Here is an 18064-nt window from a genome sequence, read left to right as displayed (position 1 = left end):
CCTTCCTCGCATCACCTGTCATCCGTAGACCCCCCCAAAAAAATCGCCTGAAAAATCTCCACAATGGTTTATTTCACCTGAAGACTAACCACCCTAACGCTAACCTAGCCTAACCTGATCTAACACTAACCTAACCAAACCTAACCTAACCTCAAATAAGATTAGGGTACGTTACAGTAGGTTAGTGTTATGATGGTTAATCTTTAGGTGAAATAAGCTGGGGTGAAGATTCTTCAGGTAATCTAGAAAAGGAAAAAGAAAATAGATTATGTAATTTTCTTTAATTATGATTCACTCGCTTTTGCACTCACCTAAAATACGCACTTAAAGATCTTTGATGATGACGGGTTGTAATTTATCTTAACGTCAGCATCAAGAATCGTCTAGAGCAGCCACAGAGCCGTCCTAGACCCAGAGCCACCACAGAGCCACCCTAGTCCAGAGCCACGCCCGACCTCCCTACACATCACAAAAGGCAGCTCACAAAGGAATAGTCCACAAGCCCTCTTTCATTTCGCTGTGACAAAGTAGTGAGGGAGGGGGGAGGGGGGGGAGATAGTGAGGGAAGTAGTGAGGGGAGGGTGGGAGGGAGGGGGGGAGAGCTAGTGAGGGAAGTAGTGAGAGAGGTAGGTAGGAAGTAAGGGACAGAGGGAGGGTAGGAGGAAGGGAGAGAAGGAGTGATTGAAGGAAGGAGGTAATGAGGGAGAGAGGAATGGAGCAAGATATAGAGGGATAGAGGAACGGAGGGAGAGAGAGAGAGAGAGAGGGAAGAGACCCCGTAATTACATATCTAAACCCTGAAGCACACACACACACCTACCCAGTCTTGTCTTCTTGTTGTTTTTCCCCTGAGTCTTGTCCCGCTCACTGCCACACTAAACTATGGATGAAATAGTACTGGGATTAGGTTAGGTTAGGTTAGGCAGGAGTAAGCTTGATTAGCATTAATTTATGTTATGATATCGTTAGATTATGATGTGTTAGGTTAGGTTATATTATGTTATATTAGGTAATATTATGTTATACTATGTTAGGTTTGGTTATGTTATGTGGAGCTAGCTTATGTTGTGTCAGGTTAGGTTAGGTTAGTATTAGAGTGGGTAATCTTCAGGTAAAATAAACTGGGTGGAGCAAATCTTCAGATTATCCATTTAGTCAAAAGACGTCTCCTGGCTATGATATTTACGAAATTGGGACGACTGACATTTCGACTGCCTCATTACCTTTGATGTGACGACGCTGCAGTATGTACAGTCAACCAAAGTTGCACGGACACCACCTAGATCTCGTACTCGCAATTTTACCTGACAATACTAAGTGATCCGTGGGGCGTTGGGGCAGGGTTACTATTTGCCCTCATTAAGAACATAAGAATAGAAGAAACTGCAGTGGGTCTATTAGCCCATACTAGACAGCCCCTATCGCTTATATATTCGTCCAACCTTATTTAAAGCTACCCAGCGTGTTGGAGTTAATGATGATGTTTGGTAACTTGTTCCATTCATCTACTATTCGATTTTCAAACCAATGTTTACCTATATCGCGTGTGTGTGTGTGTGTGTGTGTGTGTGCGTCCATATGTCCGTGCGTCCATGTATGCGTGCGTCCATGTATGCGTGCGTCCATGTATGCGTGCGTCCATGTATGCGTGCGGCCATTTGTCCGTGCGTCCATGTGTCAGTGAGTCTGTGTCCGTGCGTCCATGTATGCGTGCATCCATGTGCGTGCGCGTCCATATGTCCGTGCGTCCATATATGCGTGTGTCCATGTGTGTGTGGTCCATATGTCCGTGCGTCCATGTATGTGCGTCCATGTGTGTGCGCCCATGTGTCCGTGCGCCCCATGTGTGTGTGCGTCCATTTATCCGTGCGTCTGTGTCCGTGCGTCCATGTGTGTGTGCGTCCATGTGTCCGTGCGTCTGTGTCCGTGCGTCCATGTATCCGTGCGTCCATGTATCCGTGCGCCCAGGTGTCAGTGAATCCATGTGTCCGTGCGTCTATGTGTCCGTGAGTCAGAAAGTTGTAAAAATGATAACAAAGAACAGTGAGTTTTAGCCAGACTTGGTGTGTGGATACTTCACGACAACATCTCCGGTGAGTTCAAGAATTAACGTTTTATGGCTCCTGTGTGTGTGTGTGTGTGTGTGTGTGTGTGTGTGTGTGTGTGTGTGTAAAATATTATAAACATACAGGTACACAAAGAAATATCTGCAGAACACACACACACACACACAAACACACACACACACACACACACACACACAGCTTCACAAAGGGATAGACTTACTCCATGTAATTGTATCTTCTTGTTAACAAAATACAGTTGACTTACAACAAATAACATTTACATGACAGGCGGCTGAGAAGTCTTCACGATATTCCAGGTGTGAGTGGCAGCAGACCCAACGACATCCTGAACGACACCTCGATGACAGCAAGAACGACAGCACCACTACAGCTTGAACGACAGCACCACGACAGCTTGAACGACAGCACCACGACAGTCTGAACGACAGCAAGAACGACAACAAGAACGACAGCACCACGACAGCTTGAACGACAGCACCACGACAGCTTGAACGACAGCACCACGACAGTCTGAACGACAGCACCACGATAGCCTGAAAAGTAACACCACAACATCCTGAAAGATAGTTAGTCCACACACACACACACACACACACTTTTCGCCCTGAACTAACGAATTTCTGATTTAAACATTTACATTGAGTGGTGAAGTATGCCATTGGGGTACGTAATTGTTGGTTACCTGAAACACACTGTGGTCGGTAATGTGTGTGTATGTGTGTGTGAAGGAGGGGAAGACGAGGAGGAGTGGATGGAAGGAGGAGGGGAAGCTGGGGAGGAAGACTTGGTGGGAGTGAGTGGAAGGAAGAAGGCGGAATGAGTAGTGGGAGGGTTAAAACAAGGAGGAAATGGGGAGGAGTGAGTGGAAGAATGGATAAAAGTGGGCAGATGTATTAGGCATGGTAAGAGGAAGGAGGAGCAGGGAGGAAGAAGAGGGAGGGCAAATGAAGCACTAGGAAGAGAAACAAACAGGTGTGGGTTCAGGAGGACAGGTGTAAGAAAACGGATGCAAATTGAAACTTGACTTGATTGACCAAATTGATGGGTTTAAAGTTGAATGCTAATTTAGTTACCTGTAGAGTTGAAAATTGTATAGATTCTATTGACAGACATACACGGAGAGATACACATATAGATAAAGATACAGAGAGATAGAGATATTAAAGATACATAAAGATAGAGAGATAGAGAGATGCACATCAAAATAGAAAAGCCATAATAATCAATTTACAAGTTGACTAGAAAGTGGATATTATTATTTTTTTTCAAGTTTTTGTTAGAGCATTATTAGGAACGATTATTTAGGGTTACATGTTGTTATTTTAGGTTATGTAATACGTTATGGCTTTTGTATAGTCGACAGTGAAAGGAAGGATTTTATATTCACCGGAAAAGGTCAAGGACACACACACACACACACCAGGCCCTATTAGAACCCGGCCCCCTTGAGTGATCTCGACCTACGCATTATTTAGTATTATCACATAATTTTGCGGTTCACGTAAAAGACACACACACATTAGTCTTGTCCTTAAACAAACCTAGACATGGTAGCGAGCGAAAGTAACCCACACATGCAGTACACAATATCAACACAGTGTAGTAGAATGACACGCCCCCGAGGCTCAGGATTGGTCACATTGATAGTGGGAGGAGCTTTATATTTTTCAACCTAACATAAGGTCACATGTTGTTTAGGGTTAATTTTCTGACCTTTCCATCCGTGACAGGTAACATGGAAGGTAACCAGAGACAGAGCTATAAACGTAATGACCTTTGTATTATATCTATTTATTATTTACCCCAACTGAACCCAGAGTACACCTATATAGACTGGGTTCGGGTTAGGTCGGGTTCTCCAAGTGGCCGGGTTCTCCAAGAGGCCGGGTTCTCCAAGAGGCCGGGTTCTCCAAGAGGCCGGGTTCTCCAAGAGGCCGCACTTCCAAGTGGCCGGGTTCTCCAAGAGGCCGGGTTCTCCAAGAGGCCGGGTTCTCCAAGAGGCCGGGTTCTCCAAGAGGCCGGGTTCTCTAGTATTCTGTCCTTCACCAGTCAACTTTTCACAGTGGAGACCAGTCACACTCAGGGCGAACCACATAACTACCACAACTGCTCTACTTAACTGGTCTTTAACATGTCGTAAGCCACAGTTGTATATTATTTTACAAAATCCTAAAATTTACAGCCACTTTTGTTTACAGTGCGGCTGAGGGTCTGTAAAACGAGACGTAAATCACCAAGGAAACCAAACAATTATCTTTTATTTGGCACATTAACGACATATTTTCAGCCACGTGGGTTTGTTATTGTTGTTGCAGCTGGACACATGTAGTGAAAATAATAAAACTTGGTGGCGTTGGTAATGAGGTGTTGGGTGTGCTGGTGTACGATGACGTGGCTCTGTACGATAATATATTGTTTATTTTTTTTTGTAGGATGATAATGTACGATGCTCTATACATCTTTTAGTGATGGGCTTATGTATACGATAATACTTTTTTTACTTTTTTTTCAGAATGTTTTAGTTTTCTAGTGTTTACGATTATAAACTGTTTATTTCATTATATTTTTAGTGTATGATATTTATATATATTAATAGTAGGATGGCTGTGCAGGATAATATATCGTATTATTCTTTCTGTAGGATGCAAGTGTACGATGCTGTTTAATTCTCTAGTGATGGGGTGACCTTGTACAATGACTATTTTTCTTTATTATGACGCGTGTGTATGATGATTAATGTTTCTTTAATGTCTTGCTTGCTGACAATGATCGTAATTTCTGTTAAGAGATGTCCGATGACCAGGCGTCTGGGTCTTTTTTTGTTTGTGATGATAAATGATTCTTTAGTGTGTGTTTATGTGAGGTAATGGGATACTAGTGTAGTATAATGTGTCAGTTCTATGATACAATGGTTCTGTGAGGTTGTGAGTGTGGATGATGATTCTTAGTTCTAGGATTTGATGACTATGTGTGATGATTAGTGGTGATTACATGCTCTGTGAGGAGATGTGAGTGTATGATGATTTATTTGGCCCTTGGTATGATTCCTGTGTATGATGGGATGTAACCTGTGAAAATAATTTATGTCCGTCCGTCTTTCTAACTGTCTCTTCGTTTGTCTTTAAGTCTGCTACATAAGTTATAAACAGTTAAGGATAATTTCACAAAACACACACACACACACACACAAACACACACACACACACACACACACACACATACACACACACACACACACGCCATCATCACTGGACGATGTGTTGTGTACAAAACTTATATACCCTTACAATACCAAAGGTCAACATCACGGTGAAAAAAAAAACCAATAATGTGCCATCTGTTGAACATGTACTCTGTGTGTATATGTATTCAATACACTCTATCATTACTGACTTACTGTAATGTACTTTTTTAATGAGGGAGTAAATGTTATGATTGTCAGTAGTACAGTAAGATGTGGAAATTGTGGAACCTCTTCCCCCCCCCAAAAAAATAATATCTTGACAATGTTCTGTGAGATAATATGACACAACAGACGAAAGATTTTGACAACTGTACCGAGGAAAACAGGAGTCGCGGTGCTCATTTCTAAAATTTATCATACCTCCGTAAAGATACTTTATTGGGGGGGGGGGGCGAGTGTACAATGATATAAATTCTGTGTAACCAAATGTACTGTGATCATGAAAATTTTTATGATCTAATGGTGAAGATTATCAATACAACTGTGTAATATTTGTAGTGTGAGTGTGTGTGTGTGTGTGTGTGTGTGTGTGTGTGTGTGTGTGTATAATCAGTGCTGTAATGTGGGGGCAGCATGCAAGCTCTATTGTACCTGTGCGCAATAATACACACAGTGGTGATTAATTATATAACAGGTGACAATACTCTATCAGGTGTTGTGAGTCATGATATCAGTGTACGATAATTATGATACGTGTTATAATAATAGAACTAGTGTTATGGTGCGTTGATAATAGATGAGTTACTAGTGTATGATAATAATAGATGAGTTACTGGTGTATGACAATAATAAATGAGTTACTGGTGTATGATAATAATAAATGAGTTACTGGTGTATGATAATAATAAATTGTGTTGTCGATGTACGAGAATAATTGAGATATGTAAGGCTGCCAGTACACGATAATAACCCACATAAGTGATATTGTTTATCAGAGGTGTTAGATGACCCCCCTCAAAAAATCAGGTAATGTGAATAATCAAGACGCCGTCACTCACACCTGCGGAGAGAGAGAGAGAGAGAGAGAGAGAGAGAGAGAGAGAGAGAGAGAGAGAGAGAGAGAGAGAGAGAGAGAGAGAATTACCTCTTGGGTTGTTCGGGTATATATTAATTTTTCATGAATGTCAATCTCAGAGCACTAGTGTGTTTCCCTCGGTCGTGTACCAAGACTCCGAGACTTCTTGTTTGCTGACTCTTGACGGCAAATAATTCGTCTTGGCGAAGTATTTGTCGAGGGTTCATGATGTAATTTGAGCAAATATTTAATCAGCTTGATGACATGAGGCAGCAGTGAAGACTCTTGACCAGCGAGGTCAGCCACTGGTCAACAGAGTAGCCTGCCCACTTTAATACTCCCACACCCGCCCTATACACCCACACCCGCCCTATACTCCCACACCCGCCCTATATACCCACACACATCCCCTACCACACACACACACCCACATGTCCTATCTTACACGCCACTACATGTCCCTAAACTCCTAAAACACACACAATATAATACTACTACTCTGCTGTCCCTCGGAATCGAGTATGAACTCTGAGGTGACTCGAGAGGCCGATACGGGACCGGCAGGGTCGTCCATAGATGTTCCATGTGTGGAGGGCTACATCTAGTGAGGGAGGGGCGGCTGCCGCATCTTTCCGGCGTTGGCGCTTGTCTGCCCCGCTACGTAGTCGGGATAACTCGAAACTATTGACACCTTCTCGTGTGGTGTTCTTCCAAGCGTTACGGTGTAGAACGATCGTCTCCCAGGTGAGGGGGTCGATTTGGCTCTTTTTCAGGATTGTCTTAAGACTATTCTTATAACTTTTCAGTTGCCCGCCAGCGTTACGATTACCATTCGTTAGGTGACTGTAAAGTAGCTGTTTTGGCAGTCTACTGTCGTCCATGCGGGAAACATGACCAGTAAAGCGTAGTTGTTCGTGGATAATGGTAGCCTCGATGTTCCTACAGCTTGCTTGGGCTTGGTGTCGTACATAATGCATAAGTCCAGCAATCACTTACTTAACTGTGATTGGGAGAATAAATGAAACTCAACCTAATTACAGCCAATAGAACAGAGCAGTCAGTCAGCACAACACCCAAACTTATGTATTGCTGTTGGAGATTTATTTTCCTTTTCATTGTTTAGGATGAGATGAAACAGGAAATGCGATGGCCATTGTATTTATTTAACGTCATAACTCCCAAATTTCTAAATAATGTAAAAACAACTGTGCATAGGAGACTTGCTAAGTGCGGAAGCGCCACCAAGGGACATCACAGGTGCGGCGGCGCTCCCAGGGGCCCTCCCAGGTGCAGCGGGACCCTCAGGAGTTCTCCCAGGGCCGGAGGGACCTCTAGGTGCCTTCCAAGGGGTGGCAGCGCCTCCAGGGGACTTCCCAGGAGCGATGGTGCCTCCAGGGAAATTCTCTGGTTCGTCGCCGCCTCCGGGGGATCTCCTTAAGGCAGAGGCTTCCCCAGGTGGCCTCCCAGGGGTGGTCGTACCCCCACTGTTCCTCTCAAGGGCGTCGGAACCCCCAGGAGCCCTACCACGGGTGCCCCCTCCCAGGAGCCCTCTAGAAAGGCATAACTTAACTGTGATTGGTGGACTAAAATGTAAATCCAACGAACTATAGCCAATAGGAGAACAGAGCAGTCAGTCAGCACAACACCCAAACTTATGTTTTGCTGTTGGATATTTATTTTCCCTTTTCATTGTTCAGGTTGAGATGATACTGGAAATGCGATGGCCATTGCATTTATTTAACGTCATAACTCCCAGATTTCTAAATACTGTAAAAACAACTGTCCCCAGGAGACCTCACAGGTGCAGCTGCGCTCTCGGGAACATTTTCAGGTGCGGCAGCGCCCCCAGGGGTCCTCCCAGGGCCGACGGTACCCCTAGGTGCCTTTAAATGGGCGGCAGCACCTCCAGGAGCCCTCCCAGGAGCGGTGGTGCCTCCAGGGAAATTCTCTGGGTCGGCGCCGCCTCCGGGGGATCTCCTGAAGGCAGAGGCTTCCACAGGTGGCCTCCCAGGGGTGGTCGTACCCCACTGTTCCTCCCAAGGGCGGCGGAACCCCCAGGAGCCCTACCACGGGTGCACACTCCCTGGAGCCCTCTAGCTTGGTCGTTGTTTCCTACGTCAGCAATGCATAACTTAACTGTGATTGGTGGACTAAAATCTAAATCCAAAACTACAGCCAATAGGAGAACAGAGCAGTCAGTCAGCACAACACCCAAACTTATGATTTGCTGTTGGAGATTTATTTTCCTTTTCACTGGTATCGATGAGATGATACTGGAAATGCGATGGGCATTGTATTTATTTAACGTCATATCTCCCAGAGTTCTAAATAGTGTAAAAACAAATGCCCACTGGAGCCCTGCTCAGTGTGGTGGCCTCCCCATGGACCTCCGAAGAGTGGCGGTGCCCCTAGGGGCCCACAAAGGAGCTGGGGCTCCCCTAGGGATCATTTGAAGGACGACAGTACCCCAAGTGGCCTCCAATGCGCAACAGCACCCAAGGGGCCTACCAGGGGCGGTGGCACCCCCAGGAAAATTCCCTGGGGATCTCCCAAGGACAGCATCGACCTCAGGGTCCCTCCCAGAACTGGCGGCGCCCCTAGGGCCCCTCCTAGGGACAGTGGCGTCACCTAGGGTCCCTCCCAGAGCGGCAAAGTCCTCAGGGCCCCTATGAGGGTCGCCTCCTTCTCGGAACCCTAAAGCTTGCTTGGTCTTGGTGTTGTACTTAATGCATAAGTCCAGCAATCCCTTACTTAACTGTGATTGGTGGACTAAACTGTACATCCAACGAACTACAGCCAATAGGAGAACAGAGCAGTCAGTCAGCACAACACCCAAACTTATGTTTTGCTGTTGGATATTTACTTTCCTTTTTAATGTTCACGATGAGATGAAACAGGAATTGCGATGGCCATTGCATTTATTTAACGTCATAACTCCCAGATTTCTAAATAGTGTAAAAACAACTGTCCCAGGAGATCTACGGGCGGCAGTGCCCCCAGGGCCTCAGACTCAGGTGCGGCAGCACCCTCAGGGGTTCCAGGCCTCTGGGTGCCTTCCAAAGGGGTGGCCGCCTCGGGTCCCTCCCAGGAGCGTTGGTGCCTCAGGAATTTGACGGAATGGTGCCTTGATATCCGAAGGCAGCTGCACCTCAGGCCTCCAGCAGTTGTCAGTACCCAGGGTTCTATCAAGGGGCGGAGCCCCAGGAGCCTAAAAGAGTGCCCCTCTCAGGAGCTTAGGAATGCATAACTTTTGATTGGTGGACTAAACTGTACATCCAACGAACTACAGCCAATAGGAGAACAGAGCAGTCAGTCAGCACAACACCCAAACTTATGTTTTGCTGTTGGATATTTACTTTCCTTTTTAATGTTCACGATGAGATGAAACAGGAATTGCGATGGCCATTGCATTTATTTAACGTCATAACTCCCAGATTTCTAAATAGTGTAAAAACAACTGTCCCCAGGAGACGTGCTACGGGCGGCAACGCCCCCAGGGGACCTCACAGGTGCGGCTGCGCTCTCAGGGGCATTCTGAGGGACGGCAGCGCCCTCAGGGGTCCTCCCAGGGCCGGCGGTACCCCTAGGTGCCTTCCAAGAGGCGGCAGCACCTCCAGGGGCCCTCCCAAGAGCGGTGGTGCCTACAGGGAAATTCTCAGGGTCGGCGCAGCCTCCGGGGGATCTCCTAAAGACAGCGGCTTCCCCAGGTGGCCTCCCAGGGGTGGTCGTACCCCCAGTGTTCCTCCCAAGGGCGGCGGAGCCCCCAGGAGCCCTACCAGGGGTGCCCCTCCGAGGAGCCCTCTAGATTGCTTCGTCATTGTGTGCTTCAGCAATGCCTAACTTAACTGTGATTGGTGGAATAAATTGTAAATCAACCTAATTACAGCCAATAGAACAGAGCAGTCAGTCAGCACAACACCCAAACTTATGTATTGCTGTTGGAGATATATTTTTCTTTTCATTGTTCAGGATGAGATGAAATAGGAAATGCGATGGCCATTGTATTTATTTAACGTCATGTCTCCCAGAGTTCTAAATAGTGTAAAAACAAATGCCCACTGGAGCCCTGCTCAGTGCGGTGGCCTCCCCAGGGACCTACGAATAGTGGCGGTGCCCCTAGGGGCCCTCAAATAGGCTGGGGCTCCCCTAGGGACCATTTCAAGGACGGCAGTACCCCCAAGTGGCCTCCAATGCGCAACAGCACCCAAGGGCCCTACCAGGGGCGGTGGCACCCCCAGGGAAATTCCCTGGGGATCTCCCAAGGACAGCGTCGCCCCCAGGGTCCCTCCCAGAATTGGCAGCGCCCTTAGAGCCCCTCCAAGGGACAGCAGCGTCACCTAGGGTCCCTCCCAGGGGCAGCGAAGTCCGCAGGGCCCCTACGAGGGTCGCCTCCCTCCAGGAACCCTAAAGCTTGCTTGGTCATGGTCTTGTACTTAATGCATAAGTCCAGCAATCGCTTACTTAACTGTGATTGGCGGATTAAAATGTAAATCAACCTAATTACAGCCAATAGAACAGAGCAGTCAGTCAGCACAACACCCAAACTTATGTATTGCTGTTGGAGATATATTTTTCTTTTCATTGTTTAGGATGAGATGAAACAGGAAATGCGATGGCCATTGCATTTATTTAACGTCATAACTCCCAGATTTCTAATTAGTGTAAAAACAACTGTCCACAGGAGACGTGCTAGGGGCGGCAGCGCCCCCAGGGGACCTCACAGGTGCGGCGGCACTCTCAAGGGCCCTCCCAGGTGCGGCGGCACCCTCAGGGGTTCTCCCAGGGCCGGCGGTACCTCTAGGTGCCTTCGAAGGGGTGGCAGCGCCTCCAGGGTCCCTCCCAGGAGCGTTGGTGCCTCCAAGGAATTTCTCTGGGTCGGTGCTGCCTCTGGGGGCTCTCCTGAAGGCAGCTGCGCCTCCAAGGGTCTCCCAGGGGTTGTCGTACTTCCAGGGTTCCTATCAAGAGCGGCGGAGCCCCCAGGAGCCCTGCCAGGGGTGCCCCCTCCCAGGAGCCCTCTAGCTTGCTTGGTCGTTGTTTCCAACATCAGCAATGCCTAACTTATCTGTGATTGGTGGACTAAAATGTAAATCCTTCGAACTACAGCCAATAGGAGAACAGAGCAGTCAGTCAGCACAACACCCAAACTTATGATTTGCTGTTGGATATTTATTTTTCTTTTCATTGTTCAGGATGAGATGATACTGGAAATGCGATGGGCATTGTATTTATATAACGTCATAATATCTCCCAGAGTTATAAAGCGTGTATCAACAACTGCCCACAGGAGACCTGGTCGGTGTGGTGGCTCCCCCAGATACCTCCAAGTAACGGCGGTGCCCCTTGGGGCCCTCAAAGGGGCTGCAGCGCCCCTTGGGACCATTTTAGGGGCGGCGGCACCCCCAGGTTGCCTCCAATGCGCGACAGCACCCAGGGGCCATCCCAGGGACAGTGGCACCCCTATGGAAATTCCCAGAGGATCTCCCAAAGACAGCATCGCCCCCAGGGTCCCTCCCAGAAGCGGCAGCGCTCCTAGGAGCCCTCCCAGGGATAGCGGCGTCACCTACTGTCCCTCCCAGGGGCGGCGGAGTCCGCAGGGGCCCTACAAGGGTCGCCTCCTTCCAGGAACCCTAAAGCTTGCTTGGTCTTGGTGTCGTACATAATGCACAAGACCAGCAATCCCTTACTTAACTGTGATTGGTGGAATAAAATGTAAATCAACCTAATTACAGCCAATAGAACAGAGCAGTCAGTCAGCACAACACCCAAACTTATGTTTTGCTGTTGGAGATTTATTTTCCTTTTCATTGTTTAGGATGAGATGAAACAGGAAATGCGATGGCCATTGCATTTATTTAATGTCATAACTCCCAGATTTCTAAATAGTGTTAAAACAACTGTCCCCAGGAGACCTGCTAAGGGCGGCAGCGCCCCCAGGGGACTTCACAGGTGCGGTTGCACTCTCAGGGACATTCTCAGGTGCACCAGCGCCCCTAGGGGTCCTCCCAGGACCTGCGGTACCCGTAGGTGCCTTCAAGGGGTGGCAGCGCCTCCAGGGGACCTCCCAGGAGCGGTGGTGCCTCCAGGTAAATTCTCTGGTTCGTCGCCGCCTCCGGGGTCTCTCCTTAAGGCAGAGGCTTCCCCAGGTGGCCTCCCAGGGGTGGTCGTACCCCCACTGTTCCTCCCAAGGGCGTCGGAACCCCCAGGAGCCCTACCACGGGTGCACACTCCCTGGAGCCCTCTAGCTTGCTTGGTCGTTGTGTCCTACTTCAGCAATGCCTAACTTAACTGTGATTGGTGGACTACACTGTACATCCAACGAACTACAGCCAATAATAGAACAGAGCAGTCAGTCAGCACAACACCCAAACTTATGATTTGCTGTTGGATATTTATTTTCATTTTTATTGTTGACGATGAGATGAAACAGGAAATGCGATGGCCATTGCATTTATTTAACGTCATAACTCCCAGATTTCTAAATAGTGTAAAAACAACCGTCCCCAGGAGACCTGCAAGGGGCTTAACGCCCCAGAGATATCACCGGTCTTGGCTGCGCTCTCCAGGGGCATTCTGAGGGTTGGCAGTGCCCTCAGAGAATCCCCTCCCAGGGCCAGCGGTTCCCCTAGGTGCATTCCACGGGGCGGCAGCACCTCCAGGAGCCCTCCCAGGAGCGGTGGTGCCTCCAGGGAAATACTCTGGGTCGGCGTTGCCTCCGGGGGATCTCCTGAAGGCAGCAGCTCCCCCAGGAACCTCTCAGGGGTGGCTGTACCCTCAGGGTCCCACCCAAGGGTGGCAGACCTCCCAGGAGCCCTACGAGGTGTGCCCCTTACCAGGAGCCCTCCTAGATTGCTTCGTCATTGTGTGCTTCAGCAATGCCTAACTTAACTGTGATTGGTGGAATAAAATGTAAATCAACCTAATTACAGCCAATAGAACAGAGCAGTCAGTCAGCACAACACCCAAACTTATGTATTGCTGTTGGAGATTTATTTTTCTTTTCATTGTTCAGGATGAGATGAAACAGGAAATGCGATGGGCATTGTATTTATTTAATGTCATAATATCTCCCAGAGTTATAAAGCATGTAAAAACAACTGTCCCCAGGAGACCTGGTCGGTGAGGTGGCTCCCCCAGAGACCTTCAAGTAACGGCAGTGCCCTTGGGCCCAGAGGGCCGCACCCCTAGGGTCCATTTTATGGGCGGCGGCACCCCTAGGTTGCCTCCAATGCACCACAGCACCCAGGGGCCATCCCAGGGACGGTGTCACCCCCATGGAAATTCCCAGGGGATCTCCCAAGGATCCCTGAGGTCCCTCTCCAGAAACAGCGGGTTCCCAGGGGCCCTACTGAGGTCGCCTCCTTCCAGGAACCCTAAAGCTTGCTTGGTCTTGGTGTCGTCACATAATGCATAAGACCAGCAATCCCTTTCTTAACTGTGATTGGTGGATTAAAATGTAACTCAACCTAATTACAGCCAATAGAACAGAGCAGTCAGTCAGCACAACACCCAAACTTATGTTTTGCTGTTGGAATTTATTTTCTTTTTCGTTGTTCAGGATGAGATGAAACAGGAAATGCGATGGCCATTGCATTTATTTAACGTCATAACTCCCAGATTTCATAGTTTAAAAACAACTGTCCCCAGAGACCTGCTACGTGCGGCAGCACCCAGGAGACCTCACAGGTGCAGCTGCGCTCTCGGGAACATTTTCAGGTGCGGCAGCGCCCCCAGGGGTCCTCCCAGGGCCGACGGTACCCCTAGGTGCCTTTAAATGGGCGGCAGCACCTCCAGGAGCCCTCCCAGGAGCGGTGGTGCCTCCAGGGAAATTCTCTGGGTCGGCGCCGCCTCCGGGGGATCTCCTGAAGGCAGAGGCTTCCACAGGTGGCCTCCCAGGGGTGGTCGTACCCCACTGTTCCTCCCAAGGGCGGCGGAACCCCCAGGAGCCCTACCACGGGTGCACACTCCCTGGAGCCCTCTAGCTTGGTCGTTGTTTCCTACGTCAGCAATGCATAACTTAACTGTGATTGGTGGACTAAAATCTAAATCCAAAACTACAGCCAATAGGAGAACAGAGCAGTCAGTCAGCACAACACCCAAACTTATGATTTGCTGTTGGAGATTTATTTTCCTTTTCACTGGTATCGATGAGATGATACTGGAAATGCGATGGGCATTGTATTTATTTAACGTCATATCTCCCAGAGTTCTAAATAGTGTAAAAACAAATGCCCACTGGAGCCCTGCTCAGTGTGGTGGCCTCCCCATGGACCTCCGAAGAGTGGCGGTGCCCCTAGGGGCCCACAAAGGAGCTGGGGCTCCCCTAGGGATCATTTGAAGGACGACAGTACCCCAAGTGGCCTCCAATGCGCAACAGCACCCAAGGGGCCTACCAGGGGCGGTGGCACCCCCAGGAAAATTCCCTGGGGATCTCCCAAGGACAGCATCGACCTCAGGGTCCCTCCCAGAACTGGCGGCGCCCCTAGGGCCCCTCCTAGGGACAGTGGCGTCACCTAGGGTCCCTCCCAGAGCGGCAAAGTCCTCAGGGCCCCTATGAGGGTCGCCTCCTTCTCGGAACCCTAAAGCTTGCTTGGTCTTGGTGTTGTACTTAATGCATAAGTCCAGCAATCCCTTACTTAACTGTGATTGGTGGACTAAACTGTACATCCAACGAACTACAGCCAATAGGAGAACAGAGCAGTCAGTCAGCACAACACCCAAACTTATGTTTTGCTGTTGGATATTTACTTTCCTTTTTAATGTTCACGATGAGATGAAACAGGAATTGCGATGGCCATTGCATTTATTTAACGTCATAACTCCCAGATTTCTAAATAGTGTAAAAACAACTGTCCCAGGAGATCTACGGGCGGCAGTGCCCCCAGGGCCTCAGACTCAGGTGCGGCAGCACCCTCAGGGGTTCCAGGCCTCTGGGTGCCTTCCAAAGGGGTGGCCGCCTCGGGTCCCTCCCAGGAGCGTTGGTGCCTCAGGAATTTGACGGAATGGTGCCTTGATATCCGAAGGCAGCTGCACCTCAGGCCTCCAGCAGTTGTCAGTACCCAGGGTTCTATCAAGGGGCGGAGCCCCAGGAGCCTAAAAGAGTGCCCCTCTCAGGAGCTTAGGAATGCATAACTTTTGATTGGTGGACTAAACTGTACATCCAACGAACTACAGCCAATAGGAGAACAGAGCAGTCAGTCAGCACAACACCCAAACTTATGTTTTGCTGTTGGATATTTACTTTCCTTTTTAATGTTCACGATGAGATGAAACAGGAATTGCGATGGCCATTGCATTTATTTAACGTCATAACTCCCAGATTTCTAAATAGTGTAAAAACAACTGTCCCCAGGAGACGTGCTGGGCAGCACTCTGAGGGACTGCTTCTCAGAGGCATTCTGAGGACAGCACCTCGAGGGTCCTCCCGGGCAGGCGTGCCCTGGTGCCTTCCAAGCGGCAGCACCTCCAGGGCCCTCCCAGCGGTGGTGCCTACCAGAAATTCTCTGGGTCGGCGCCGCCTCCGGGGATCTCTAAGGCAGCGCTTCCCCAGGTGGCCTCCCAGGGTGGTCGTACTGATGTTCCTCCCAAGGGCGGCGGGCCCCAGGAGCCACAAGGTGCCCCTGAGGAGCCCTCTAGATTGCTTCGTCATTGTGTGCTTCAGCAATGCCTAACTAACTGTGATTGGTGGAATAAAATGTAAATCAACAATTACAGCCATAGAACAGAGCAGTCAGTCAGCACAACACCCAAACTTATGTTTGCTGTTGGAGATATATTTTTCTTTTCATTGTTCAGATGAGATGACACAGGAAATGCGATGGCCATTGTATTTATTTAACGTCATGTCTCCCAGAGTTATAAATCGTGTAAAACAACTGTCCCCAGGAGACCTGGTTGGTGCGGTGGCTCCCCAGAGACCTTCAAGTAACGGCGGTGCCTTAGGGCCCCCAGAAGGGGCCGCAGCACCCTAGGGTCCATTTATGGCGGCGGCACCCTAGGTTGCCTCAATGCCACAGCACCCAGGGGCCATCCAGGGACGGTGTCACCCCCATGGAATTCCCAGGGATCTCCCAAGGACAGGATCGCCCCGGGGTCCCTCTCAGAACAGCGGAGTTCCCAGGGCCCTACTAGGGTCGCCTTCCAGGAACCCTAAAGCTTGCTTGGTCTTGGTGTCGCATAATGCATAAGACCAGCAATCCTTTCTTAACTGTGATTGTGGATTAAAATGTAAATCAACCTAATTACAGCCAATAGAACAGAGCAGTCAGTCAGCACAACACCCAAACTTATGTTTTGCTGTTGGATTTATTTTCTTTTCGTTGTTCAGGATGAGATGAAACAGGAAATGCGATGGCCATTGCATTTATTTAACGTCATAACTCCCAGATTTCTAAATAGTGTAAAAACAACCGTCCCCAGGAGACCTGCAAGGGGCGGCAGTGCCTCCCAGGAGCGGTGTTGCCTAGGAAATTCTCTGGGTCGGCGCCGAAAATACCGGCATTTGTTCTCTTGTCTTCTCAGGATGGAACGTAGACTACGTTGTTGAAAGTTTCGTGCCTTGAGGTGCCACCCCTACTGTACATACACTTGCATACCATCATACACCCATAGACGACCCTACACCTACACACCCTCATACACCCCTACACAGTCATACACACTCCAACACACTCCCACACACCTTCATACAGCCCTACACACCCCCACACCCTCTCTACTCCTTACAGACCCTACACCCCCCCCACACACTTACACACCCCCACACACTTACACACCTCGAAAGGACCCTACCAGACCTCTAAATTCCTCACACCTCTTACACCCCTTTGGTCACCCCTACACATCCCTACATCCTTCACACACTACTTACACCCCCACACACCACCCCCACACACCACACCCCCACACACCACACCCCACCCCATATGTCCCTAACCCCGTCAAACACCCCTAAACTCCCCCTACATTCCTCACACATACGCCTACATAATCCTACGCCCCTCACACACCCCAACACCCTTACACGCCCTTCACAACCTTCTACATCCCTTACCCATCTTACACCCCCACGCATCCCTACACCGCCCCACTCATCCCTACACCTCCCCCCACCCTCCCCTACACACCCCTTATATCCGTTCACCCTCCACATGTCCCTAATCCCATCACACAAACCTAACCATCTCTGCACATCCCTACGCCCATCACACACCCCTTACCCCCCCCATACACACAGGTTCATCAACAGGGCTCTAGAGATCTTATTGGATTTCGTGGTAAGTTTTTTCTTCTAACTCACCAGATGGTCGCCACGAACACACACCCGGTGGCTAACACTGGTAAGGGACAGTGTTGCTACAGAGAAAACAATGAATTTTCCTCGTAATTTCACGATTGTTCATGGCATGTGTGTCGTAATAATAACAACTACACACACACACACCAACTCAACCGCACCACCACCACCTCCCTAGAGAAGAGTAAAGACAACGTCTCAAGTACTTAAAGTACTAATTATACTGCACCTTAACTCTATATTATTACTAGTAGTATTAATATTAGTATTTGTATTAGTAATAATAAAAGATACAAGCTAAGAAGTGATGTATTTATTTGCACAAAATATCTATGTATGTTACTAAATATTTCCTTACTCCTATATATATAAATACAAGGCTTTACTTTGTGCAAATATTATGCTTTTGTATCTACATTAAGTCT

The 18064-nt window shown here is 48.6% G+C and overlaps 2 protein-coding genes across 2 annotated transcripts; both read left to right on the top strand.

The window, feature by feature from the left end:
* The first annotated feature begins 7236 nt into the window (after nucleotides 1–7236).
* Nucleotides 7237–11365, top strand: LOC121877969 (basic proline-rich protein-like). Its single transcript, XM_042383931.1, has 7 exons — nucleotides 7237–7243; nucleotides 7562–7801; nucleotides 8136–8418; nucleotides 9320–9562; nucleotides 9814–10165; nucleotides 10438–10627; nucleotides 11028–11365. The coding sequence occupies exons 1-7, from the start codon at nucleotides 7237–7239 to the stop codon at nucleotides 11363–11365; spliced, it is 1653 nt and encodes a 550-aa protein (XP_042239865.1).
* Nucleotides 11366–11541: 176 nt separating this feature from the next.
* On the top strand, nucleotides 11542–16314 carry LOC121877968 (basic salivary proline-rich protein 1-like). The gene is made up of 8 exons (XM_042383930.1): nucleotides 11542–11998; nucleotides 12251–12429; nucleotides 12851–13163; nucleotides 13991–14227; nucleotides 14595–14800; nucleotides 15202–15320; nucleotides 15776–15957; nucleotides 16229–16314. The coding sequence occupies exons 1-8, from the start codon at nucleotides 11542–11544 to the stop codon at nucleotides 16312–16314; spliced, it is 1779 nt and encodes a 592-aa protein (XP_042239864.1).
* The last annotated feature ends 1750 nt before the right edge of the window (nucleotides 16315–18064 follow it).

Source organism: Homarus americanus, unplaced genomic scaffold (assembly GCF_018991925.1).
Source record: "Homarus americanus isolate GMGI-L3 unplaced genomic scaffold, GMGI_Hamer_2.0 scaffold13464, whole genome shotgun sequence".
Classification (NCBI taxonomy): Eukaryota; Metazoa; Arthropoda; class Malacostraca; order Decapoda; family Nephropidae; genus Homarus; species Homarus americanus.
Note: the sequence above shows the minus strand (reverse complement) of the source record. Positions and strands in the feature narration are given on the sequence as shown.

Excerpts from the sequence above, each read along its gene's own strand:
- LOC121877969 (XM_042383931.1), top strand. Across the intron at positions 8,419-9,319 it reads CCCCAGGAGCCCTACCACGG|GAGATCTACGGGCGGCAGTG; the intron begins GTGCACACTCCC and ends CAACTGTCCCAG. Across the intron at positions 9,563-9,813 it reads AGCCCCAGGAGCCTAAAAGA|GAGACGTGCTACGGGCGGCA; the intron begins GTGCCCCTCTCA and ends AACTGTCCCCAG.
- LOC121877968 (XM_042383930.1), top strand. The coding sequence starts at position 11,542 with ATGATACTGGAAATGCGATGGGCATTGTATTTATATAACGTCATAATA. Across the intron at positions 13,164-13,990 it reads CCTCCCAGGAGCCCTACGAG|AGACCTGCTACGTGCGGCAG; the intron begins GTGTGCCCCTTA and ends AACTGTCCCCAG. Across the intron at positions 14,801-15,201 it reads AGGACAGCATCGACCTCAGG|GAGATCTACGGGCGGCAGTG; the intron begins GTCCCTCCCAGA and ends CAACTGTCCCAG.